This window comes from Chiloscyllium plagiosum, unplaced genomic scaffold (assembly GCF_037043375.1).
Source record: "Chiloscyllium plagiosum isolate Xiang-an unplaced genomic scaffold, Cpla_swu_hap1 HiC_scaffold_14, whole genome shotgun sequence".
NCBI lineage: Eukaryota > Metazoa > Chordata > Chondrichthyes > Orectolobiformes > Hemiscylliidae > Chiloscyllium > Chiloscyllium plagiosum.
Genome location: NW_028270152.1, coordinates 46,134,257 through 46,160,701, shown reverse-complemented (window position 1 = coordinate 46,160,701; position 26,445 = coordinate 46,134,257). Strand labels below are relative to the sequence as shown.

General features: G+C 38.2%; 1 protein-coding gene and 1 long non-coding RNA gene across 10 annotated transcripts in view; one reads left to right on the top strand and one right to left on the bottom strand.

Moving 5' to 3' along the window:
- adamts9 (ADAM metallopeptidase with thrombospondin type 1 motif, 9) overlaps positions 1-26,445 on the top strand; it is a 258,667-nt gene that overhangs the window by 116,684 nt on the left and 115,538 nt on the right. For 6 of the 7 annotated variants that reach the window (XR_015759408.1, XM_087994412.1, XM_087994414.1 and 3 more), the window contains exons 23-28: positions 820-939; positions 1,198-1,305; positions 1,532-1,699; positions 7,853-8,131; positions 9,909-10,070; positions 12,826-13,002. Coding sequence is in view for 6 of the 7 variants with exons in the window: in XM_087994412.1 (XP_087850538.1) it covers positions 820-939; positions 1,198-1,305; positions 1,532-1,699; positions 7,853-8,131; positions 9,909-10,070; positions 12,826-13,002 (1,014 nt within the window). In the remaining variant the exon portion in view is untranslated. The remainder of the gene's footprint in view (positions 1-819; positions 940-1,197; positions 1,306-1,531; positions 1,700-7,852; positions 8,132-9,908; positions 10,071-12,825; positions 13,003-26,445) is intronic. The other variant, XM_087994415.1, reaches the window with a different exon arrangement.
- The window catches only part of LOC122559061 (uncharacterized), a 69,205-nt gene continuing 62,177 nt past the window's right edge, over positions 19,418-26,445 (bottom strand). For all 3 annotated transcript variants that reach the window (XR_015759410.1, XR_006314322.2, XR_015759409.1), the window contains 3 exons: positions 21,337-21,450; positions 20,549-20,598; positions 19,418-20,390 (listed from right to left, as the gene is read on the bottom strand). This is a non-coding gene — a long non-coding RNA (uncharacterized LOC122559061). The remainder of the gene's footprint in view (positions 20,391-20,548; positions 20,599-21,336; positions 21,451-26,445) is intronic.

Here is a 26,445-nt window from a genome sequence, read left to right as displayed (position 1 = left end):
ACATTTATAGTTCTGAAGAAGTCAAGACTGAATCAAAACATTGATTGTTTCTTCCTCCACAAATGCTGCCAGACATTCTGGGTTTCTCCAGCATTTCCAATGTTTGCTTCAGATTTCCTGCATTTGCAACATTTTCTTTGATAAATGTTTACTATTCTTGATCAGTTACAAGCTCCTTCCCATGTACAAAAAAGTTTTCATAAGTTTTGCAGCATGAGCTGTGATGCTGACTTGTGCATTCCCACTTTTTAGGGGGTCTGCTTCTACAGACAGACATTTATCCACTAGCCAGTGGTAGGTAGCCAATTAAGTCAATGCAGGTGTCCATTCTAACCACTTTTCCTACACTACCTGTAATTTTTCAGGCAGCATACAAGCATACAAAGTCTGTCAGATGGATTGAGGTGGCCACCCAGTGGCAGGTTTTCCTTCCGCAATGTAGTTTGGATCACATTTTATTTTTCAACTTTCTACAGGCTTTAGATGGCACCTCCACCTTAAAGCAGTTGTCTCCACCAGCTGCCAAGAACCAGAGGTTCAGTATTCTGGCTTTCCCAGAGCCTGTCCACTGGCCTTAGTTGGACTGGACTCCTGCATTCTCCAAAATCTCTGTCAGGGTTTTGTCACCAGCATTTCCATGTTACCATCCCCCATTTCATTCTGAAGGTAGGAGCAGGAATCCTATAATAAACATTTCGTCCATTCATTTCACTCCCTAATTGAAACAGGATTTTTCTTTTTTAGTTAAATGATATGCTACCTTGTTAAGATTTAATTTTATTGTGATTTGAAAGAATTAACAGCATACCATCTTCATAGTGCACAGCAACATGTGGGACTGGCTATCAAATGCGAGCAGTAAGATGCATAGCAGGCTCGTATGGCACTGTGGTCAATGATAATGAATGTAATGCTGCCACCAGGCCGACAGATACTCAGGTAATTATTATGAGCAGCTTTAAAAAGTCAAACTAAACTGTTTGTTGGTTCATTGCTGTTTTTGTTGTTGTGTTTCAATTGGTCAGTGCAACTGAGAATTGCAAAACACTAGTCATAGTTGAAGTGCTTGGAGCTGGTCCTGGAGTAATTGAAGAATATGAGTTTATTTTGTTTATTAGCCAATTATTTGCATTTTCTTAAAATGTTTAAAAGATTTGAAAGCACCTGTTTATTTTCAACCCTTTATTTATGCTGTAGGACTGTGAATTAGCTTCATGCCCTGATATGCATCCAGGAAGAAGAGAAGAGAGAATCCCCAACCATATGACCTACAGAACTGAATGGAGATTTGGATCCTGGACACCGGTATGCAGATTTAATTTTAATATTGTCATTAAGTAATATTCATCTATGTTATGAAGAAAATTGATCAAAGTATTGAATAATTGCTGATATTGACGGTGAATTAATTGAGTACTAACTTAAATTACAAGTCAATGTCATCTGCACTTTTCAATCATTTTGCTTCAGATTTTATTTTCAACTAACCAATATTTTCCATAAAATATTTATAACCATTCTTATCCAACAGTGTTCTGCCACCTGTGGGAAAGGTACTAAAGAACGCTATGTTAGCTGCCGAGATTTCCAAGGTGGAGTGGCTGATGAATCAGCTTGCTCACATCTATCAAAGCCACCATCTAGAGAAGAGTGTATTGTCATCCCATGTGGACGCTGGAAGACTCATGAGTGGACTCAGGTTAGAAATATTGCTTTTCATTATATCAAGCTGCAAATCCACATACAACAAACAATGTATTTTTTGCATATGTGACTTTGGTAAAATAAAGTTCTGCTTCATTTAGATTCCAGTGTTTGAAGCACATATGTCATTGAGTGCCACAACAAATAAATGGTCAAAATTAACAGAGCGCAGTTGAATATTTTCATTAATACTTGTACATCTTCAACAACACTTACCTTGAAACTATACAATGTATTGCACTAAGGCACATGCAAACAATAAAATGACATGTCTGCTTCTGGAAAGCAAAGCAGCAACCGGAATGCAATGTTCTGCTCCAAGAACACTTTCAGAAAGTTGAATGGTACTTTGTTCCCTTAGTTTCACAGTTCTATTTTTCTATGTTCAATTTTCCACAAATTTGACCTTTAATTAACACAGAGAATGGTGGAAAAACTCAGAAAGTCTGGAAGCATCTGTGGAGAAAGAGACAGATGTTTATCTGATGTGAATCTTACTCAGCAGCATTCAGCATACTTTATATTTTCTTCAGATTTTCAGTGTTTTGCTTAAGTTTTGACTAGTTTCCATGCCTGTCTTTCTATAAGGAATGTCTGTATTTTAATTACTATAATTTTGGCACTGCAATCCAGAACAGAGGGTGTGAGCTCAAACCTCACCTGGAGCAGCTTTTATTGACATGGAACAGCAGAACAAGGATAAAGACCATTTTTGAGGAAAATTGTCTTTTGTGGACATTGAGAAATGTCTGGTCCTGGGGACATTTCTCAATTTCCAACAGAATTCCTGAAAATATTCAACATGTGAAGAAGTGTGTGTAGAGATTGAAATGAAGCTTAAGGAAAATGTTGCTGAGAAAACAACGAGTCTTGGTGCTGGATTTCTTGGGCGGAACCTATAAATCATGACAATCATGGTCAAATGTTTTTGGGGATTTCTAACAGCAATAGGGCTGGAGACTGGGCTCTTGGTGATGTCAGACGACAACCTGCTTGGACATATACCTGAAACTTCTGACCCAGAAGTTATGGTGCTACTGCTATGCCACAGGAGACTGTATGCTCTCATAGTCCACACATTTCACTCTGCTACTTTCAATTTCCCCAAAAACCTTTGGGGCATCGGTGTCATCCTTGCTGTCCCTGGAGCGGGACTCCTTGAGGACCAGAACACCTTGCAGAAGCCTTGGAGCCGTGCTTGAGACCAATTTAAACAAAAGATAAACTCTTATTTAAGCGATATCTTTTTATTCTTTTAGTAGCTCAAAATGGTGTCAAATTTGGCGGCAAAACACATTTCACTGCATCTTCAAGATTATATGTGACAATAAAATCAAATAATTCAATAACAATTCAAAACATGGCTCACTTTCTTGATAGGAGTATATAAATCAAAATCTCCACTATTCTCTGGGTTCCATGCAGCTGCCTACAAGCAAAAACATAGCTATATACTCTTTGTAAATGCAACATGGAATTTTTACATTGAGGTCGTTGCCTATCAGACTTGCAAAAGTATCAGCGCAAGTATCCAATCAAAAGCTCTTTCAACTCATAAAAGCACATATTAAATCAAATAATCATGAAGTGTTGCAGTGCAGAAGCAAATTATTACATGTGAATTAGAAATGAGCATCTAATCCCTCTTTTCTTAAGCAGTGATCTCATTCTATTATGAAATAATTCATGGACTGGGCTTCTACAGTAATGTGTCTAGTTGAGCATCCTAGAGCAGATTTATATTTAATTATAAAATTGACTGAAAAATGTCAATTTACACTCTTCCTTTCTCATGGCTTCTGCTCAACCTGCTGCTGAAATGATTTTATCTATTTGAGTTTCTTGAGGCTTCTGTTTCAGGTTTTATTCCTTAGCCCCAATTTGGTAGATTCATCTTCAATCAACCCTCGTGGTCTAATGTAAAATCTTGTCTGAAATTTAAAAAATGCTGGAAAACATTTGACAGGTACGGTAGATCTGTGTAGAAGGAGAAACAGAGGAAGTGATTTTCAGCTCCCAGAGGAGGTGAGAAGAAAGGCAGCAGAGAGAAATTAATTGGGCAAGAATCCAAAAACTAAGTGCTTGCTGTCAAGATAAACATTACTAATGAGGTTCTCTCGCTCTGAAGGCAAGTCAACTTTCTTACCATTAACTGTCAAGAATCTCATCAGCATGAATTTGTATCCCATTAATTACACAACTCACGAGAATTAATTGAACCTTTGCAATTCTGGTTAGCATGGCTGAATTGGACTGAAGGGTCAGTTTCCGTGCTGTACAACTCTATGGCTGTAAATGATTGTTCTCCTATTGAGATACTCGATGCTTCAGATACTCGACAGCATATAACAGAAACGTACCTGGTGGCTTGGTCTCTGGGTGGGCTCTTTGCCTTTTCTCCTTGTACTGAAACTTTGTAAATGTTTATATAAATGCTACAACTACTGCAGACATGTCTAAGGGTATCACAGCAGGACTTGACACCGGACCATCACAGACCCCAACAGGAAGATAACTGTGCATTCCTCAGGGATGGAAACTTCACACAAAAGACAGGGCAGCAGCTTGTGGTTGAGAGGGTCATGGCATCTTCGAGTCTGTAGGCAGATCAAGTCTGTGGATGGGTCTGGTTGTATTTGCTATTACAGAGAATGGTAACAGTTTTTGGGGAAATTGAAAGTAGCAGAGTGAGATGTGTGGACTATGGGAGGATACAGTATCCTGTGGCATAGCAGTAGCACCCTTACTTCTGGGTCAGAAGTTTCAGGTATATGTCCAAGCAGGTTGATTAAAAATTATTTAGATGTCTTATGGTGCAATGGTAATGTCTCTGACCCTGGGCCTTGGTTCATGACTCACTTCCCCTTGAGCTGTATCATAACTTATGCAAATAGATTGATTAAAAAGTCTTTTTTTTTAGCTCACACCATCCAATTGTAACCTGATATTGTTAAGTAATGAATGGAAATACTCTGGCCTGATTGACATCTCGTTCAGGCCCACAATAGTCAATGGATCAAGGTGTATTGACTCACTACCTCATCATCCTCATTGGTGATGCCAGACTGTTACAAGGACTATAGGCTGTACTGTTGTAGTTGCCATATCCTCATACACAAGATGGTAAGAGAGGTCTAATATGTGAGGGAAGGATGGGGTTGCTGTTTCTTGGAACAATATAAATTAGATCTGGATGGCTATTGTGGATGTGAAATGGTATTGATAAGCTAGAAGGTAAGGCATCTTTAGTAGAAGCCTCCATGCTCTTGTGAGGTTGGAGGCAAGGAACTGTCTTCTGAAGACCCATAACAATACAGAATCATATAAATGTAAGCTACCTGGGGCCTTTGCCAGGTGCAGGACTAACCTCTGAGATGGAATAAGATGAAGATTCACAGGGAGGGATATCAGGGGTAAAACATACCATTCTTAGGACCATACTATTCTTACAAATTTCCTGTCAGTGAAAAGGCCATAGCACAGATCAAAGTGGCCATTCTTCTTGTGCTCTTACAGCTTCAAAGAAACCCATGTCAAGGACTGCTCAGACAACAACAGCAGGAGCAGCTATGGTGCACTTTGCTGATGGAGATGCACAGGACAAGAGCCGTCATGTCCAAGAGAAGTTCTTGTGTGAAACAGGATCTACTGACTTTGATGCAGCTATCTCCAGATCAAAGAGAGCCAGTGTAAAAGACACCTCAGGATGATCCATGCCTAAGCCAGCTGCTGAACAAGGACCTGTGGCTGCAATGGATTGTGTGGCAATGCCATCCTGCTGTTGCTAAAGATAACAGCTACCCTTGATTTTTATGTCAGGATTGTATCCAGGAACTACTGGGAATCCCTGCCATGTTTTGGAGATGCCAGTTTTGGACTGGGGCATACAAAGTTAAAAATCACACAATACCAGTATATAGTCCAATAGGCTTATTTGGAAGCACTAGCTTTTGGAGCGATGCACCATCAGGTGGTTGTGGAGTATAAGATCATAAGACACAGAATTTATAGCAAAAGTTTACAGTGTGATGTAATTGAAATTATATATTGAAAAAGATCTGGATTGTTTGTTAAGTCTCTCCTCTTTTAAAATGACCATGTTGGTTTCAGTTCTTTCATATGTAAATCGCAAAACCTTTTTTAACAGTTACATTCTCAAGTGAACTTTAACAATTGGTGTCATGTCAGCCCAGATAATGCATTGAAGGTGTGAGCTGTCCTGTGTGAGGCTGTCTGTGCCACAATGGTCAGACTGATTCTCATCTAGAAAACGGATTAATGTAACTTTTAAAAAAGTTTTGCGATTTACATATGAAAGCCTCCCTATAGGTTTTAAAGAGCAAACTCAACTCCAGAATGAAACAGAGGTACCAAAAAGAAGATACAACACCACGACACTTAAGAAAGTGCACAAACACAAATCCCTGGAATTCCCTCCCTAAGAGCACTGTGGTTCATGATGCTCAGCTCACCACCACCTTCTCAAGGGTAACTAGAGATGGGCAATAAATGCTGGCTCAACGAGTTACATCCATGTCCCACAAGTGAATATTTAAAAATTGGTTTGTGATGTCCTTCAGAAATCCTCAATATGTCACCAAGGAGAGATATAACATTGTCCACTTTTCAACTGCAGCCATTACAGAACAAACCGTAGGCCTCCTGGGCAACAGAAGGAATGATGTTTGGGCAGGTCAAGCAGTGCAGTGCAGTAAGCCCCAGGCAGAGTGGTGTGTGGTGCCCAGCACAAGCACATTTAGCAAAGGGGCATGTGGTGGCTGAGGAGCAAGAGGAAAACCTCTGAGGAGGAAAATATCCATCAAAGAGATGAACGAAACATGGCAATGTTTTGCTGAGCCAGGGAAAATTTTATAGCAATCCACTTTAAAGCCAGACCAGCTGAGCACCATCCCACAACTCACTCTTTCCTACATGATTGCACCAAAATGGTCTTTGTGTCAAACTCATAAAAGTCACAAAGGAAAGTCCACACTCTGGTGAATATGAGCGAGTTTTCCCACATCTCGAGACTGTTCCTATGTGCCTTACATCTTCACCATCCCTGCAGTGCTGCAGAATACTATGAGCCTTCATTGTATGTTTGCTGCTGAACAGCCTCATTGACAATGCTTCCAGTATTATAACATTGAAGTCTTGATCTACTCATTTCATTTGTCTCTACAATTACAAGATATTGACATGTGGCATTGCCATTGCCAACTTCATCCCCTTAGATTTTCTAGCATAGCTTTAGTAACCCCAGACATGTGATAGACCTTTCTAGCCTGGAGCTTGTAGTTACATGATGGATTCTGTAACAGCTCCCATAATCCACTATTGTACAACCCAGACCCTGGTTTCTCCCTGAAACCTTATCACTAAGATCAGTGTTCCCAAGAGTGGAACATCTCCATGTGGAGAGTCTTGACGACAAGCCCTAATCTCGTTAGTATGTAGTTACTGATGGACAAGGCAATCTCAGTAACTCACGTTGATTAGGAGAGAGCTACCACGGTGTGGGATTTTTAAAAAAGCACAACCTTTTGATGGTGGAAGATGCTTCACAACTTTCACTTCTGACAACCTTCTCAGCTCCTATTGATGTCATAGACTTATGCAAACGTTTGAATATGTAAGTGATTATGTTTGTGCAGAAGTGCAGATTATACCCTGTCACCAAACATGCCTTAGATTTGTTTTTCCTCTCCATCTCAGAGCCGTGCCTTCTACTTGGGGCTCAGAACATATCTGATCTCAGATAGTGCTCTGAGTGTCAGAGGCCTTGGCCATTTCTTCCTGTATCAGCTGTGGGCATGTATAAGTGATGTACTCACCAGGCTTTGTCCCTAAGCCTACTTTAGCTAATATACCCACTGAGGTGACTGTCTCTGTGTTGGGAGATGGTGCAGGTGATTACCTCATCAGTTGGCTCCTCTGTGGTGATGGTGTACAGAGCTGAATCATTAATTGTTTCTGTCTACACAAATACTGCCTATACTGCTGAGTCTCTTCCAATATTTCCTGTTGTATGTTAGCTTTCCAGTAACTGTCATACTCTGCCTTCCAATAAGATTTTGTCTTATGGTTTTGTTCTTGGTTTAGCTTCTGGAAAGATTTATGCATTTTTATTTTTATTCTCCCAATGCAGTGTTCTGTGACCTGTGGCCAAGGTAAAGCAACACGTCATGTGAGTTGCATGAATTACAAGAATCAGATTGTAAGTGAGAGTGAGTGCGATCTCGATGATCAGCCGCTAACTGAGCAAGAATGTGCCATGCCAAGTTGCAGTTCACGACGTCATGGATATGACAGATCTGGACAGAATGATCACCTATTTCCTCGGGTTAAGAACATGCCAACACATGATGATTCAGACCGCACCCCACTACCTGGAGGCAGTCAGTGGAGAACTGGGCCTTGGGGAGCAGTAAGTAGCTGTTGGCTAGGATCGAATTTTTATTATTGACCATTTTTAATATAGGCGCCCGTACATTTAGCAATTATATCCTTTTGATTCATTTATTCCTTGCCCACAATTGCATGTTTCCTTGTCATTGATTTCTCCTGCCTTTCAATCTGTTCCTGAATCTCAACTTTCATATCACCCAAACTCTCATCCTTGGCATCACTCGAACCTGTACTTTCTATCAGTCATCCCATTGTTGATGTTCAATGATCTGAAATTTGTTCAAAACTCTGCCGCATCTAACTTCTCAAATCAAGTCGATTCCAGGCCTAAACTGGCATATACTAGTTCCCTAACTCCAGTACATTCAATTCTATATTTTTTAATCAGCCAGTTCAGAGAACAAAACTGTACAGTGGTCCAGGCGTAGTTCCACCAAAGCCTGGTAGAACTATAACAAGATTGTTTGTTTTATTTCTTGTACTCCACTTGCCTTGTAATAAAGGCCATGTTATTCACTCTCCAAATCGCTTGCTGCACTTGTTTACTAACTGCGCCTTGGAGTTATATCGCTCCTTCAGCATAGTAAAACATACTAAAGCATATCAAGCTACGTAAAAGAATAATATCCACATTTGTATGGCACTTGTTACTACCACCAGATGTCCCAACATGCTTTACCATCAACGAAGTACTTTTTGAAGTGTAAGCTCTGTTGTAAACTAGGAGCCATGATAGCCGATATGCACAAAGCAAAGCCCCATGAACAGCAATGTGACATTTAGATTACTTACAGTGTGGAAACAGGCCCTTCGGCCCAACAAGTCCACACCGACCCGCCGAAGCGCAACCCACCCAGACCCGTTCCCCTACACCTAACACTACGGGCAGTTTAACATTGCCAATTCACCTAACCTGCACATCTTTGGACTGTGGGAGGAAACCGGAGCATGTGGACGAAGCCCACGCAGACACGGGGAGAATGTGCAAACTCCACACAGTCAGTCGCCTGAGTCGGGAATTGAACCTGGGTCTCTGACGCTGTGAGGCAGCAGTGCTAACCACTGTGCCACCGTGCCACCCACGTTTTCTTTTCCAAAACGTTTCAATTAGATTAGATTATTTACAGTGTGGAAACAGGCCCTTCAGGCCAACAAGTGCACACCAACCCGCGGAAGCGCAACCCACCCAGACCCATTCCCCTACATTTATCCCTTCACCAAACACTACGGGCAATTTATCATGGCCAATTCACCTAACCTGCACATTTTTGGACTGTGGGAGGAAACCGGAGCACCCGTAAGAAACCCACGCAGACACTGGGATAATGTGCAAACTCCACACAGACAGTCGCCTGAGGCGGGAATTGAACCTGGGTCTCTTACGCTGTGAGGCAGTAGTGCTAACCACTGTGCCACCATCCTGCCCAGATAATGATCAGATAATCTATTCTTGTGATGTTGAATGAGAATTAATATTATCCAGGACACAGAGTTTAATTCCCCTGCACTTCTTCCGAATAATGTCATGTGATCTTATACATCTACTCAAGTAGGGAGATGGGGTTACAAATTAATGTCCTATTTGCAAGACAGCACCTCTGACAGTGCAGCACTATGTCAGTGCTGAACTAAAATATCAGCCTTGATTATTGTACTGAAGTCCTGGAGTGGAACTTGAATGGGAACCTAATCACTCAGAGGTGAGGGTATTGCCAAATGAACCACTTTGTTATGTAGACGTCAAATTAAGCTGCAAATATTTCATTGCTTTAATGCTGATTCAATTCTTTTTGTAGTGTTCTAGTACATGTGCTGGAGGGTTCCAAAGGCGTGTTGTGGTTTGCCAAGATGAAGATGGATATGATACCAACTACTGCGCAGAACAGGCTAAGCCTGTTGAAATGAGGTCCTGTGAATCTGGTCCTTGTCCTCAGTGGGTTTATGGCAACTGGGGAGAGGTAGTGTTTCTTCTTTTAATAGTATTATTATCAAATAATTTTTTAGTCATGTAGAACATAAGCATTACTGAAAAACATGACCCATTTTGTCAAAGTTTTTCATCTAGTGCTTAACAAAATATGTCTTTTTTCAGCATTTCTCAAATTTTACTATCCTTTACTCAGTGACTTTGTTTAAGTTTGAAGAATGGTATTTAACTCTCTGATGTAATATGGATTTTGTGAGATTTGGAGACAAAATTTACATGAACGTTTTATGAACCACACCTAGGGACCAGAAGTGTGCTGGAGGATCAAATATTCCAGTTGCTCCAGAGGTCCACATAATCAATGCAAAAACACATGCAAAATAACAGAAAGGTAATGTAGGGGGGTATACACGTCACTGTTATACTTTATTTACAGCATAAATCACTTAAATAAAACTTACTGATAGAGAACCTTCTCAGTCACATCCTCAACTGACTACTCAGACATTGGAAAGATCGCGATAATTCCAGTATTTCAGGAATATAATTGTTGCCAGTTTATTGAGAGTGCCAGTTAAAATAAAGTTTGTGTAACTTTATACTGATAAGTTGCAGAGTAAGCAATGCACATAAGATTGCTTTTCCATAATTACCATTTAACCTCAAATTGTAAACATAAAACATTAAACTGCATTATGTTTGCTCATGTGAGGGTAATGCAATCAATTATATTTGGAGATTGAATAAATAAGGAAATATTAGGGAAGCATAATTTCCTCAATATTGATGAGCCTGATAGGATTTTTTACACCCTTTGAAACATGCTGACAATTAAATTTCTTATTTTTTCAGTCCACTATTAACATAAAACATGTTGGTTTTGCCATATACCAGTGACAATCTTAAGTCACCTCTAGGAATGCAATCTAGCAAGTAGCTATCCTAGCTGAAAACCTCCAGAGGGAATGGTCCTCAAGACAAAGTTAACTATTGAGGATGAATGTTTGACAGGCACTAAGACTGGGAGAGATGGACACAAAACTGGAACAGGGATGCTCATGGGTTCTCTTTTGAGACTCAAAGGAACACTCTTGCTTCTCCTGCCCCATGAAGAATCTTAAATTGGAAACTAAAAGCTTGTTGATTTGGACCACTCAGTACAGCTCCAGCAGGAAAGCTTCCATAGCATCCTATGTGTAGCTACAGGTTAATGCTACAGTTGAGCTTTGATGGTGTTGTTCGAAAAAAATCTGCATATTTATGAAAAAAAAGGGCTGTAACAGCTTCAGGAGGGTATTGACCAATTGAAGGTGAGAACAAAGGGGTAGAAACAACAGCAGTCTATTTGAACATGTTCCACCACTTAGTTGAACCATGATTGATCTATACACCCCAATTTGCCCACTTTTGATGTCCTTACTAATAAATTTTTAGTAATCTCAGTCTTGAATATATTAATGACCCTCAAAGATTTTTAAGTACATAGGATACTGGAATCAAATTTGCTGTAAAATATTGTCTTTTATATAAGGAATTCAATTATGAGGAATTTATGCTTCCGTTGTACAGCACCCTTGGTCCAACCTCATCAAGTTTATTCCAGTTGGACACCAGTTTTCAGAAAATGTATTTGTACTTTTGAGAGAGTACACTTCCGATTCATCAGATTATTACTGTGGGATAAAGTGGTAAATTGTCAGTTGCATAAACTCCCTTGCATTTAGATGGTTGAGAGATGATTTAAAATAAATGTTTAAAATAATAAAATAAATTAAAATGGATAGATAAAGAAACAATTTCTTCAGTGAGGAATCCAGAACCAGAGGACACCGTCTTAAAATTAGTGCAAAGCCATTTAGAAGTGAAAATCAGAAACATATTTTCATGTTTAGGACATTGGACATTTGAACCATTCTATATTAAAAGCTTGTACCTGTGGTGTCAGATTAAATTCAATGAGATCCACTTTTTATTTTGTTAGTGGTGGGAAAGCGATTTGTATGGAAGGCAGATAAAGTAAATTGAGCTACAGGTCTATCATGATGTAATTGAATGACAGGTCAGACTTGAGAAATTGGCTGGTGAATTCTGGTTCCAACATTGCTATTTCCATAGGTTGTGCTCAACAGTGATCCATAAAGACTATTTCAGTTTTGTAATGTACCTCTGGATATTCAATACTGAGAAGCTATAGCAGCTGTTAATACCGTTGTTTCCCTTGATCATTGAAGAACTTTTCCTTGCATAAGTTGTCACATAAACTTCTAAAAATGATACCCTATGAGTTCATTAATTACCCAATGTTAGCAACAGTGGAAAGGGCATAAAATAGAATAGCACTTTACAAAGTCCTAGATTCATATTCTACACACCATATTGTGAATGCTAATTTCATCAACAAGAAGCAATCAGTCCACTTAGTAGTTTGAAATTACTTTGACCAACTCTGACCAAGTTCTTTAACCATATCCCCATCATACATTGTGCACCAACCTGTTTTGGGTTAGAATGGTTCTTAAATGATTTAGAAACATTTAAATTAATAAATCAGTCAGTTAGTTTAAAAATGACATAATATTCCAGGTACATTAAAATTCCAAAACCTTTACAATAGAAAACGTATCTGGTCCTTTTACCACTTGTATATTATTTTCTTTTGATCTATTAATATTCCAAAGTGCTTTCTTTAGTTTCTGAACCGAACTATTTCAACCCACCTTTTCTGTTTGCTTCTAATGCAAGATTATCACTTTTTAATGGCTGTGGTGTTGGTGTTAAATTTATAGTGCACCCAGCTCTGTGGTGGTGGAGCAAGAACAAGACTAGTTATTTGTCAGCTTCCAAATGGCCAAAGGTTAAGTGACCAGAACTGTGAAATTCTTGACAAACCTCCTGACCGTGAACAATGCAATACTCGAGCTTGCCCTACAAGCGATGTCTGGCACAGAGGTCGTTGGAGCTCGGTACGATAATCCTTCTATTTATATAACTTAGTTCATCAGTCTGTGGATATGTTAGTTTATAACAGATCTGCTTAATGCCAGAGAATAGTTTTGTAAATGTTCACCTTTTTGCAAGTTTACATTTATTATTTCCTATTTGAATCCATGCTGCTGTTAATAACATGAAGGCCAGTAATATACAATACACAGTTATGTACCTCAAATCACAGGCAGTTGGTGCAAAAATCAATTTTAATAACAGAACAGTCTGGGAGCCTGTACATTGTTATTTTTAATAATCCTAAAGTTCTAACTATCTTGCAGGAATTTTATTCCTGTCGTTTTCTTGAATAGTGATCATTAGATTTATGTTAATATATCTGTGACCGTGTTACTTATCAGTGGGAGTGAAAATCATTTTTTACAGGAGATATAAAAAGGGAGTAGACAGATTAATTTAAATGGAAATCAAATTGGGAGTGTGTGTAACCAATGACTGAACTACTCCTAGAAAAAATTGAATTTTACCTCCAGTAACCTAAGTACATCCTTACAGCTTAAGTCAGTGTCATAAGCTCTTACCAAAGACTCCGTTAATTTTCCAGCGATGTCATATTTTGAACTCTACATAAATCTCTAACAAGTGTATAGTCCCTCAGCAACTCGGAAATCTTTCATCAAATTTTGACCTAGCTATTTAACTACTATCTTGTTGCCAAGATGGTCTACTAGTACCATCTTTTGTTTATAAGAAGTAATGCGTCAGTTCAATAATTAAGAAATAATTTTTGAATTGCTGCTAAACCTTTCAAGTGATTTTCTTATATCATCCTTTTTAATCTTTGCAAAAATAATCAGGCTAGGAAAGGCCATTAGATTTAACCAAAGGTCACTACTTATTCTGTACTTGAACACCAACTTATCACCTCAATATCATAAAAACAGTATGTTAATAAGGGAATTTTCTGATACAATACAATTCTTGGATGAAGTTTTTCTTTCATTTTGTCAGGTACATGTTTGAGAACATAAATATATACAGTGCTCCTCAATGTGTTTATGTTTAAAATTGTGGCCTTGTGTGTAATGCTATTAATGCAGCCATTATATGTTACTGATTAATATGACAGGTAAGTGACTGTGCTTAGCCAATATTTGTTTTGTAATCCAAAGTTGCAAAGGCATGCACTCATTTGTGTGTAGACCCACTTCACTTGATCCCAACTCCTGTCTTCATAGTTTCTAGATTGCCTCAGGTCTGAACAATGTGACACCACAATTGAGGGGAGTTAGACACACAGGACATGTCTGAACTCCTTGCTTATTTTACATTAACAATTTGAATTGCCTGTGCGTAGTGGGCAAATATTAAATCAAAAAGTAATGCCTATTTGCACATATATATGGACAGCAATATTGCATTTGAAATAGTTAAACAAGGATAAACCACAAATATAATCATGCACCTTACTATGTACAGTGGAAAGGTTGCAATCATTTTTGGATAAGGTGTTTTCTTCTGCCTACATATAAACATATGAGTCTGTGAACACTAACCTGTGGCCTTAGCAAATTGGACTCAAATTCTAAACAAAATCTTAAGCTGCCTTGTTCTGATCAGATACCTTTGTTGATAACTTTAACAGAATTAAAACCAATTTTTTTATTAATATAAGTCATCACATTTGTGAAATTATAAAAAGTGACAAAACACTTGGGGGATATTTTTGAGTTTCTGCTGCTGGTGAGCCATGATCCCTGACAGTAGTACTTATACACTAAACAACCCCTTTACTGTAAAATGCACATTAACAAATAACATACAGGTGCTTAATGGTGCTTAAATGAACAAATACCTTCTGTAGTAACATAATTGTGCTAAGTATTTTACAAACTAGATAGTATGAGTTTGCAGCAATATTATCATTTTTGTATTATTTGGTTCTCTCTTCTATAAAGTTCTCTATTAATTAGTATAAATGGATCAGAGAGAGTACTAATTATATTTCTAGTGTTTTACTGTCTTCATTGTTTATAAATTTAGGTTAAAGTATTAACATCAGTATTTGACTTGGATAACTGCTTTGATATGTTAGATACTCTGGCAGTTAAAGCATTTATAATGCTAAGAAAAATGTACATATTGCTAAAGAGCTTAATTTATTAATGAAGTATTTGTTCACATTAAAAATGTGTAAATATTTTATAGTCCACAGTAAAGATTATTATTGTGATATATTTTAAGCAGATGAAATGTTTACTTATGTCTTTCTTTTGAGAGAATCCTGGTGTTAAATTACCACATCCACAGAAATGTATCTTCTATATATTTGCTTTAAAAATATGTACAAAAGAATTCTGTACAGTTAACAGGTTTATATTAAACCTAAATATTAAACAATGTTTTACAGTGTAAATTTAATCTTAAGTGCAAAAGATTTCTATTTGTTCATGATATCCTACCGAAGTAATATTTTTGAAAATTCACATCTAATTTTTGAAACCTTTAGCCAATGAATGATGAGTGTGAAAAATGTACATTTCCACAATGGACATTGTTAATTATTTTTTACTTTGTATGATACATTTTACACAAAGAGAGCTGATTTGTTAATTAAGATATAAATTTGAATCTAATTGAAAATGAAATAGCTGGCATTGTGGATATAAATAAAGGGTTGCAATTACATCACAGGTGAATTTACTCACTGTTAACAGCTGCCTAGTGATCTTTTCTTGGCTCAACTATTGTTCCTAACACCTTCTAAAAATATATTTGGTGCAATGATGTGTCACCTGTCAGGAGAAATGTATTTACGTAATGTTCAATTCAAGTGAACACATCAGTAAGAAGTGGCAGAAGATGGTTAAACATTTGCTGGCTATTGCTTTCACATGTATTTTATACTAGTTATCATGAATAGTAATTCAAATATTGAATTATAGAGTGCATTTTGCATCTCAATATTTAAAGTTCACTTGAATGTGGTGTCTACACATTTTATCATAGCTTTGGAAAACTTGACAATACTATCCTACTTTCAAGCAGAATGATGGCAATTTCACTAATGATACAAGTATTTTCTGTGGATGACTTTTAGTAGTTTTTTAAAGTATTATAATTGAAACACTAGCGTAATAATTTGAAGTATTATTATTTACGTGTAGAATGCTTCATTTAAAATTTGATGATATTTAGATAGAAAACAGATACTCTCATGGCTCAGTATTAAATACTGAGGTATTATTAGTTAGGAATATTGCAGCCATTATTGACCTAAATCCTGAAGTGCCACAGCAATCAGTTTTTATTTTCATTTAGGGGTTTTCTAACTGTAGACATGTTTTATGTGAATCAAAAAGTAATGTTTGCAAGTATTCAAAGTGATGTTTTAATCTGCAAAATCATGCAACTGTCCATGCTCTTCCGGATTATCCAACAGCATATGTTAAATAGTCTGTTAGCCTTTATAGATCATTATTAGCTTAAAGTGTTCATCCAAACATTTGCTGATTTGTGAAATTTTAAATGCAACGCTTTATTTTATTTACTCATGGGGTCTGGGTGTCTCTGGCTCAACCTAATTATTGTTAAGAATGTGGAAGTCTATGTGGTGTAATTACACTCACACTGCTGTTAAGGAGGGAGTTCCAGAATTTTTATTCAGTGACAGTGAAGGAACAGTGACATATTTCTAAGTCAGGATGATGTGTGATGTGGAAGGAAACTTGCACGATTTGATGTTTGCGTGTGTCTGTTACCCTTATCATTCTAGGTTGTAGAAGTCATGGGTTTAGAACTTGCTGTCTAAGGAACCATAGACTCATAGACTCCTACAGCACTGAGACAAGCTCTTTGGCCCAAACCTGTTGCAGTGTACCTTGTAGATGCTACACACTGTAGCTACTGTGCATTGGTGGCAGAAAGTGTGACTGTTAAAGGTGTTAAATGGTGTAATCAAGCAGGCTGCTTTACCTTGGATGCTGTCAAGGTTTTTTTGAGTGTTTTCACCTGATTCCCATTAGCCCCCATTTTCATAGGGATTTTTGATGCCATACTTGGTTTAATGTTGCCTTACTATCAAGGGCAGTCACCTTAACTTCTGCTCATGAGCTCAGCTCCTTTGTCCATGTTCTGATCAAGGTTGACATGAGACCAGAAACTTGAGTGGGCCTGTGAAACTTAAACTGAGTAAGTTACTGTTGAGTAAGTACAGAGGAACCTCGATTATCCGGCATTCAATTATCCAAACATCGGATTATCCGGCAAGATCGCAAGGTCCCAATGCTCAGCTAAGCTATGTTAGCCAGCATTCCATTATCCAGAATTTGATTAACTGAATGAAATACTGCCCACTAATGCCCTTTGGATCATCAAGATTCCTCTGTACTACTTAGTAATGTTGTCAATGACACATTCCATCACTTTAATGATACATAGTTAGATTTGCCCTGCTTTTGTGGACAGGACATACCTGGGCAATGTTCCATTTTGTCAAGTAGATGCCAGAACAAATCTTCAGTACTATTTTGGGAATGTTATCTGAGCCCATTGACTTTCCAGTATCTAGTGCCTTCAGCACTTTTGGATATCATGTGAATTTTCTGAAGGCTGGAATCTGCTGGGGACTGCAGGAATACATCATTGATTGGGCACTTCTGGCTGAAGATGCTTCAGCCTTGTCTTTCGCACTGATATGCTAGGCTCCCACTTCATTGAGGATGGAAGTATTTGTGTGCCTCCACCTCCAGTGAGTTATTGAATTGCCCCCCACCACTGATGACTGGTTACAGCTGGACTGCCACTGCTGAGATCAAATCCAATGATCCAAGGCCTGCTGAGCTCTCTTGTGGGCTGTGTACAAGTAGCCTTGGTGTGCAAGTAGTCTTTGTGACTTCACCGATTGACATCTCAAGTTTAGGTATGTCTGGAGCTGCTCTTTGCATGTCCTCCTGCACTCTTGTTGATTCCCTGGTTTCTTGGTGATGGTAGAATGGGAAATGGGCTCAGCCATAACATTATAGATTGTGGTTGAATAGAACTGTATTGCTATTGATAGCTCACAAAGCCTCTCAGGTCCAGTCTTAGGTTGCAAGGTCTGTTTGAAGTCTATCCTATTTAACATGGTGGTAACTGCACACAACATGATGGAGGATATCTTCAATATGAAAGTGGGATTTCTCTCCACAAGGGCTGTGTGGTGTTTACTTCTACCAACACTGTTACAGACAGATTCATCTGTGACAGGTAGATAGTTAAAGATGAGCTTAAGTATGCTTTTGTTCTTGCTGGTTCCCTCCCCCACCCTAGCCATTCCAGATCCAGTCTAGTAACAATATCCTTTAGAACTCAAAACACTTCAGTAGGTAGTGGTGCTACAGGCTACTCTTGGCAATAGACACTGAACTATCCAAATTACATTCTGTTCCCTTGCCACCCTTAGTGCTTCTTCCAAGTGGTGCTCAGAATGGAGGAGAATTGATTCACCAACTGAGGGACTAGGGGAATGCTGGGGCCAGTAATCAGAAAGAGGTTTCCTTATCCATGTTTGACCTGATGCCATGATACATCATGATGTCTGGATTCAATGTTGAGGATTCTCAGGGCAACTCATGCCTATAAGTATACACACTGTGCCATCACAGTTGCTGGGTCTGACCTTCCAGTGGGACAGGATATTCCCAGAGATGGTAATGGTGCTGTCAGGGATGTGATTCCTTGTGTATGACTATGTCAGACTGCTGCTAAACCAGCCTGTGAGACATCACTCCCAGATGTTAGTAAGGAGGATTTTGCAGGGTTGACAGGGCTGGGTGTGTCATCATTGTTTCCAGTGTCTGAGTCAATCCTAGATAGTTTGACTGGTATCAGGTTTTTTTAAATCATATTTTGTAGTGGCTAGTTACAACAGAGTGACTTGCTAGATCATTTGAGATTCAATCATATAGGCCAGACCAAGTGAGGACAGCAGATTTTCCTTCTATAAGTGACATTAATGAATAAGATGAGTTTTATGCCTATTGATAGTGTTCATGGATGCCATTTGATTAGTTTCTTATTCCAGACTTATTACATAAATTCAATGTCACCATCTGCTGTGGTGGGATTCAAACTCATATCCCTCAGAGCATGGATCTCTACATTGCCAATCCAGTGACTAAACCACTACACTTCCCCTAAATAACATAAGTGAAGAATTTTTTGTTTATTTTTGAGTTATTCAGAAAACAGTATTAGTCTTGTGGAGAATTCTAGTAGCATATGGATGTCAGTGCATTGGTTTATCTTACTCAGCAAATAGACAAATAAAGGTTAGGGATGGCTGTACATCTGCAGTAGAACCTTTCTGTTCATTTCAATTAACTCATTCCAACTCCTTTATTTGCCTGTTTTCAATTGTATTCAGTGAATTATTCACTGAACATTTATTTGACCATGTATAGTATTGACATTTTAACTATCAAAATATTATTATTTCAAAATTCTTCCGGTGCTGATCAATAAACATTTTAAAAAGTCTCATTAATAGATACAGTGTAATTGAAGGTAAAATAACACTTTGATTAGGGACACAGAAACCCACAGATACTTTTTCTAACCATTAATGCTTTAAAAAATTGCTGTGGGAAATTTCTGTTCAGCAGTCTCAATGTAAGTGTCACCCGGACTTCAAAACAAAGTTGAGCTTGAATGTTCCATTCTCTTTTAGAGGTGAAGGGGTGGTTTTCATCTCACTACTTCTCTCTTTCAAATAACCTACCCCCTTCCCCATTCAAGCTAAAGAAAAACATTCATGAAAAATACAATGTGTTATTTTCATAATAACAAAGGGATTGGAATAACATATCCTTCTGATGCTCTGTTGCCTTTTGCCTATCTTCATGAAAGTCATGTAAGTATGTGGGATGTTACAGTTTTAGTGAAGTGGAGTTTGTTCAGCCTCCGAGCACTGAGATCTCAAGTCCATAAAACAAATCAATCTGCTAGTTACATTCTACAAATAAGCTAATGTGTGTTTGCTTTCCCATTTGTTCCCATGTTTCCATGTGTAGAACGTTTTTGTGAAGGATTTTTTATTTTAATCTATGTGAAATCCTACTCCTGCTAAAAAAATTACAATTACATCTGACAGATATTAGATAGTCACCAGGAATTGCAATATATCTCATCTGATACATCATAACCTGTTTTATTTATGTGTTAAGTTACATTCTTGCTGCAAAGCATGTAACCTTGATAAAACACTATAGTGCAAAATTATTGTGGATGCCATTCTTCAGTTGAGACATTAAACTGAGGACTTGTTTATCTATTCTTCTGGTTCAGATGGACATTAGAGATCCCAAGATACATTTATTGAAGACCGGTGTGAATTCTTGGTGTACTGGCTAAGATACTTGCTTTACATCTGCAAAAAGAGATTAAGTGGTTATTTAATTTATTGCTGTTTGTGTTGGTCTTTCTATTAAACATTTAGCGGATGTAACAGTAAGTGACTACTTTCATTTAAAACCCTGGAGGACTTTTGGCTATAACATTAAACATGAAAAGTAAATATCGAATTACCTTTTGCCTTTTAGGATTCCAAGCTGATAGTAACCATCTCAAGAAAAAGCCTACAAGCAGTAAAGAAAAAATGGAAATTCCTCAACTAAGTCAGACAGTAAAATAAGAAACAAAAATCAGCATAGCACTCTTCCCATAACATGCAAGAAAGATGTGGTTTGTCACTCTTAAATTGTAATGCAAACCACTACAATCAGAATTATTTTTAAATCCTAACAGTTTGAAAGTTTCCTTTACTTTAGAGTCATACAGCAGAGTAAATTACACTTCAGCCCACTGTGTTGGCACTGGCTAAAAACAATTAATTATTCTAACCCCATTTTCCAGCACATGGCCCATAGCCTTGTATGCCAAATGCACATCTAAATGCTTCTTAAATGTTATGAGGGTTTCTGCCTCTACTATCCTTACAGGCAGTGAGTTGCAGATTCCCACCACACTCTGGTTGAAAAAGCTTTTCCTTACATCTCTCCCAAATGTCCTGCCCCTTAAGTCTATGTCCACTGGTAATTGATCCCTCCATTATGGGGACAAGTTTCTTCCTGTCTTCCCTATCTATGTCCCTCAATTTTATACATCTCACTCATGTAGCCCCTCAGTCTTCTCTGCTCTAAAACAATCTCAGTCTATCCAATCTTTGTTCATAACTGAAACACTCCAGCCCGGGCAATATCCTAGTAAGTTGCCTCAGTACCTTCCCTGGTCTAATCATGTCTCTCCCATAATGTAGATTCCAGAACTGCACACAACTTTGAGAGTATATTCAAGTAGGCTTGATAATGGGTCACCTAAGATTAGCAGCAGCAGCAGAAGAAAGTAGCTTCTCAGATTGATTTTTATCATCAAATTTCACAAATTTCTTCAGAGGTCATCCTGGAGATTTCACATCGGAATCTGGAATACTAACAGAATTTTGGTTTGTTATTCACGTGAATAGATGGAGCACCTGAATTTTCTGAGAGAATATATCTGCTGCTTGCACATGGAAAAGCCTTTGTGGCAGATCACATTATCATTTTGCAATACAACATCTCAAGCAATAGATCAATGCAGTTCTTATAATTGATCTCCTTGTCACTTGCATAACAAACCATCCACCAAATTAAAAAGCAATATTTCTAGTCCTCTGTTTATGGACATACATACAAATTAGGAACTCGAGGAATCCGTTTAGCCCTTCAAACTGACAAACACTTATTTTTTCCACATTCCCATGGACATAATGAGACAAACCTCACTGAACATGATGGGCTGATTTCTGTATTAATTGTGCATGTAACTTGCTTATGATGAACAAATCAGAAGGCATGGTATATTAACTGAAGAGGTATTCTACTAACGTGGGATTCCAGGATCTTGTAACTTGCTTTTTAAAAGAAATTTTGAATGTATTGAATTTGATTTTTTAATCAATGTTTTTCATGTGACTGTGGGACCTAAAAAATTCTTTAGATCATCTGTAAAGCTCCAAATGGTACGAAGAAAGATCTGTGCAACCAAAGATCAAAGATCATAATCAATTGGTTCTCGGGCCTCAGCTACAGATCTATGAGATCATTTACATAATTGAGATCAGTTAAAAGTCTTTTAAAAAAAAAGTTGATTGTATTTGATTTAAATATTTTCCATCTCAGTTTATGAGGATATTTTAAGTCCTATGTTTTTATCCATATATTGCTAATTGAAAAAATATAAATGGATGTCAACAATATATGAATGTGAATTCAGATCTTCATTGGAGACTTCATGAAAATAATCTCTGGTATTAAACAATTCTTTGTGATATTGAAAAATTTAACATCTTGTCTCCAAATATCACAGGTATTGAATAACGAACCAATTAAAACTTTAGGGTTGACAAAGAAAATGTAGGCAAAAGTGAGGACTGCAAATGCTGGGAACCAGAGTTTAGATCAGAGTGGTGCTGGAAAAGCACAGCAGGTCAGGCAGCATCCGAGGAGCAGGAAAATCGGCAAAAGCCCTTCATCAGGAATGGAGGCAGGGAGCCTCCAGGGTGGAGAGATAGGTGGGGTGGGGTGGAGCTGGGGAGAAGGAAGCAAAGAGTACAATAGGTAAATGGGGGTGGGGTTGGAGGAAAATGTAGTGTTCCAAAATGTTGTATTTATCTGTACTAAATTAACAAAATATTTTTGTGTTGTGTTGATGACTGCACTAAATACATGAAAACCTCACAGTTCCAATCATTGGTTTGTAACAAATATCAACTTGGCTTTTATTAAGATTTCTTAATTTTGATCATTACAACATCTAAAGGTAAGGAACAAATAAAGATTCAAAATCATTATACTGTATTAGTGTTTTTTGGGGATTTAAGCGCCATGTAAGGATTACAGAGAAATTTAATTTCGAGAGATTTAGTCTCTGCATATTTATGTTGTAAGATAATGTAATTATTCCAATGCTAACTGTTCACTACATTCAGCTTGGATTTTCTGAAGCATAGCTTGACCGGATGTGAATGGACAAAATGAGATTTACTTTCTCTATTTTTTGGAATCCTACAAGTTATCCTGCTTGTTTTCATTGTTGATCGATAACATGCATCATTGGCAGGCAGTACTTTGTACTTGCTACTTACCAATGATTTCAACTATATATGTTGAGGTTGTACAGGACATTGGTGAGACCTCTTCTGGAGCACTGTGTCCAGTTCTGGTTGGCATGTTACAGGAAGGAGAGATTAAGCTAGAGAGGGTTCAGAAGAGATTTACCAGGATGTTGCTTAGTATGGAAGTTTTGAGTTATAAAGAAAGGCTGGATAGATTGGGACTTCTTCCTCTGGTGCTTAGGAAGTTGAGAGGTGACTTTATAAAGATTTATAAAATCATGAGTATAGATAAAGTGAATGGCCGTTTTCCCTAGGATGGCAGATTTCAAGAGCAGGGGCATATTTTTAAGATGAGAGGAGAGAGATTTTAAAAAGACACAAGGGGTTAATGTTTTACATGTCATTTGCACGTGGAATGAACTGCTGAGGAAATCATGGATGTGGGCATAGTTACAAAATTTAAAAAAACATTTGGATAAGTACATGAAAAGGAAAAGTTTGGAACGATATGGGCAGGAGTAGGCATGTGGGACTAGTTTAGTTTGGAATTATGGTTGGCATGCTCTGGTTGGACCGAAGGGTCTATTTCCGTGCTATATGACTCTGTGACAACATCTATGACAGAGTTTAGTTTATATAACAAGTACAGTTTTACAGTCTATTAGTTACATTACATAATTAATAAGGAGCAATATGTCAAAAACAACTTTTCTCCATTAATTCAGAGCAGTGGATTCGGCTTATTTTGCCTTCTCATTGCACATGTAGTGGTTTTCTATAGTACAACTTAATAGAATAAATAAAAGAAATAAAGGCTCTGCTTTGTGAATTTTCTCTGTATACAGTATTGAGCTGAACCTTGTGTTTTTTTTCTCTAAGTGTCAGTTGCATGGAGGGTTTCTCACCTCTAGGTCTCACGAGTTTTCTAATTATATCTTACCAACATTGCCTCATTAATTCCCTACTCCACCCCTCCAGCACCCCTCTCGCCTAATTCTAGCCCCATCTTACCACTCACTGTTCCTGGAACATCTCGCCACTGCCATAATATCCTGTATTTAATCAGCATCTCTGGCACTGATGCCATCTTTAAAAGTCCATTGTGCACCTTGACAAACATCATTAGTCTGAAATTGCTGTGCTGAAATTTGCCCCAGACATGGCAGACAGAGAAACTTAGCACTCTACTCTGCAGGCTGAGTCCTGGACATCCTGCTGGATGGGGTGCTGCAGAAACAGGACATCCTCTCCCCCTTAAATGTCTAAAACTGGTCATGACATCAGACCATGCTAGCCTGGCCAGAGGTTACCCCAGGGCAGTCTCAGCCACCTAGAAGAACGCACTGTAGTGTAAATGCCACCATCTTCTCTCTGATACTTCATAGTCTCTCTTTCTCCGTACAAGACACAGCTCCCAGCAAGGCTGATGCCCTTTCACACTCAGTATTGCCTGCAACACCTACCATCATTCACAGTAACCCACCCAACCTGCAATAACATGAACCCTGCTTGCTCTCTCTATTGCCCAATCATTCCCTGTGTCTGCACCAAAACTAACAGCTGTGCACTCACTTTCATCTCCTAAAATCCCTGCCTTTCTGCCATTCCAAGAGGGCAGAGAAGGTCAATGTGAGTGATGGACTGCTTAACATTTGGCTCCTCCCTCCTCATGAGGAGAGGATCCTGAATCTATTCATCCCAAGTACCTGATTACCCATGTCCAATCCTTTGGACTAATTTTGGAGACTCCCCTTGATTTACTGTGCCAGGACCTCCTGCCGAAGGCAATCTCTCCAGACTTGACTAAAGCCTGTTGCCAACAATGACAAGTTTCCTGGATTTGTGTCTGTGCTAAGCAGCAGGACAATACTTTGAGCCTAGTACCTCTGGTTCAAAGGCAAGGAAAAACAAGGATGCTGTGAACATCCAGTAGGCTCAGAGTGAGTGAGTGCTATGAGAGCAAGCATGTGGCTTGGTGCAGTCCATGAGCTGAGTGCATGTCCCTGAGTGCAAAGTGTCCTGCCTAGGGCATCACAATGGTAGTTGTTGGTGCAGCTTTAAAGTACAGAAGTGCCATGAGGATGATACATGGTGGATGTGGGGTGCATTTGGCTGCTGCCCATGAAGTTTGGTGCCCAGTGTCCAACATAAATATACTTCAGAGCAAATAGTTAGCTGAAATAACCAAGTACGCGATCTGACTTCTAAGTTGAGAATCTCAATGATTAATTTACTGACAAGCAGGTGATAGGAAACTACATATTAATGAGGCGAGATGTGTAGTTTAACAGGTCCTTAACAGGTAATAATCCCCATTAATTGGCATCTCTCTGCTCCCTCGTGAGAATCTTGCCTCGATACGGAGAACCTGATTTAAAGATGCAGCGAGTTGCTCTCGTTATTGAGACAGCCTTTGCTGGGCTTATTGTACAATTCTGCCATATCTCGCCATAACCCATGTTGGTCAGGTGCTATATAAGGGTCTGTCCACTTTTTTATTGTTCTTATTGAATATTCATAGACATTACCAAATAGAACATGAACTGATTAATAGAGAAAATAAAAAGTCTAAGAAAAAATATAAGTACATTTTATATCTTTAAATATTGGAGCTGAGGAAGACCCTTAAAATGTTTGTGTTTATGAGGATCTCGGCAATTTGAATAAAAGCACCTCATCTTTGTCTCAGAGAAAAACATTTTTTGCCGATTTGATTATTTTACTTTCATAAAAGAAATACACATGCAGAATTACCTCAGCCAAGTAGTTTCTCTGTTGTTTGTTTGTTTATGAAATTAGCAGTCCTGACCTCTGAGACTTCTTTATCCTCACTTGAACTCTCACATCTCCTCTGACAATAATACAGACGTCCAAAATCTCAGTTTCAACTCTTTAACTTCAAATCTAACTTTAAATCTAGAGAATGTTTTTCTCCATGTTTTTTCACATTGCTTAGCTAAATGAGCAGATTATGCATGTATGATATGGTTTGTATAGCTATATAGCTGTGTTATATGTTACAAACTGTTTCATCATACTATCAAATACATCATATTATTCTCCAAATATAATTTAATCTTGTTAACAACAATTCATTCCATTTACTTATGTTCATTTTGACACCATATGATGTCCTAATTTTCTAAATAGTATCTAAATTGAATCAAATGATCACTCAGAGAAAGTTAAGCGAGCGTTGTCACCATGGCTATAGTAAGGCAATCAAAGACTAGAAGAGCATTTTAAACTGAGGTCATAGACCCAGGAATGTTTAAGGCCAGAATTAAAATGACAAAGGCATAAATTAGAAGCCTGAATAGCCCTTGAT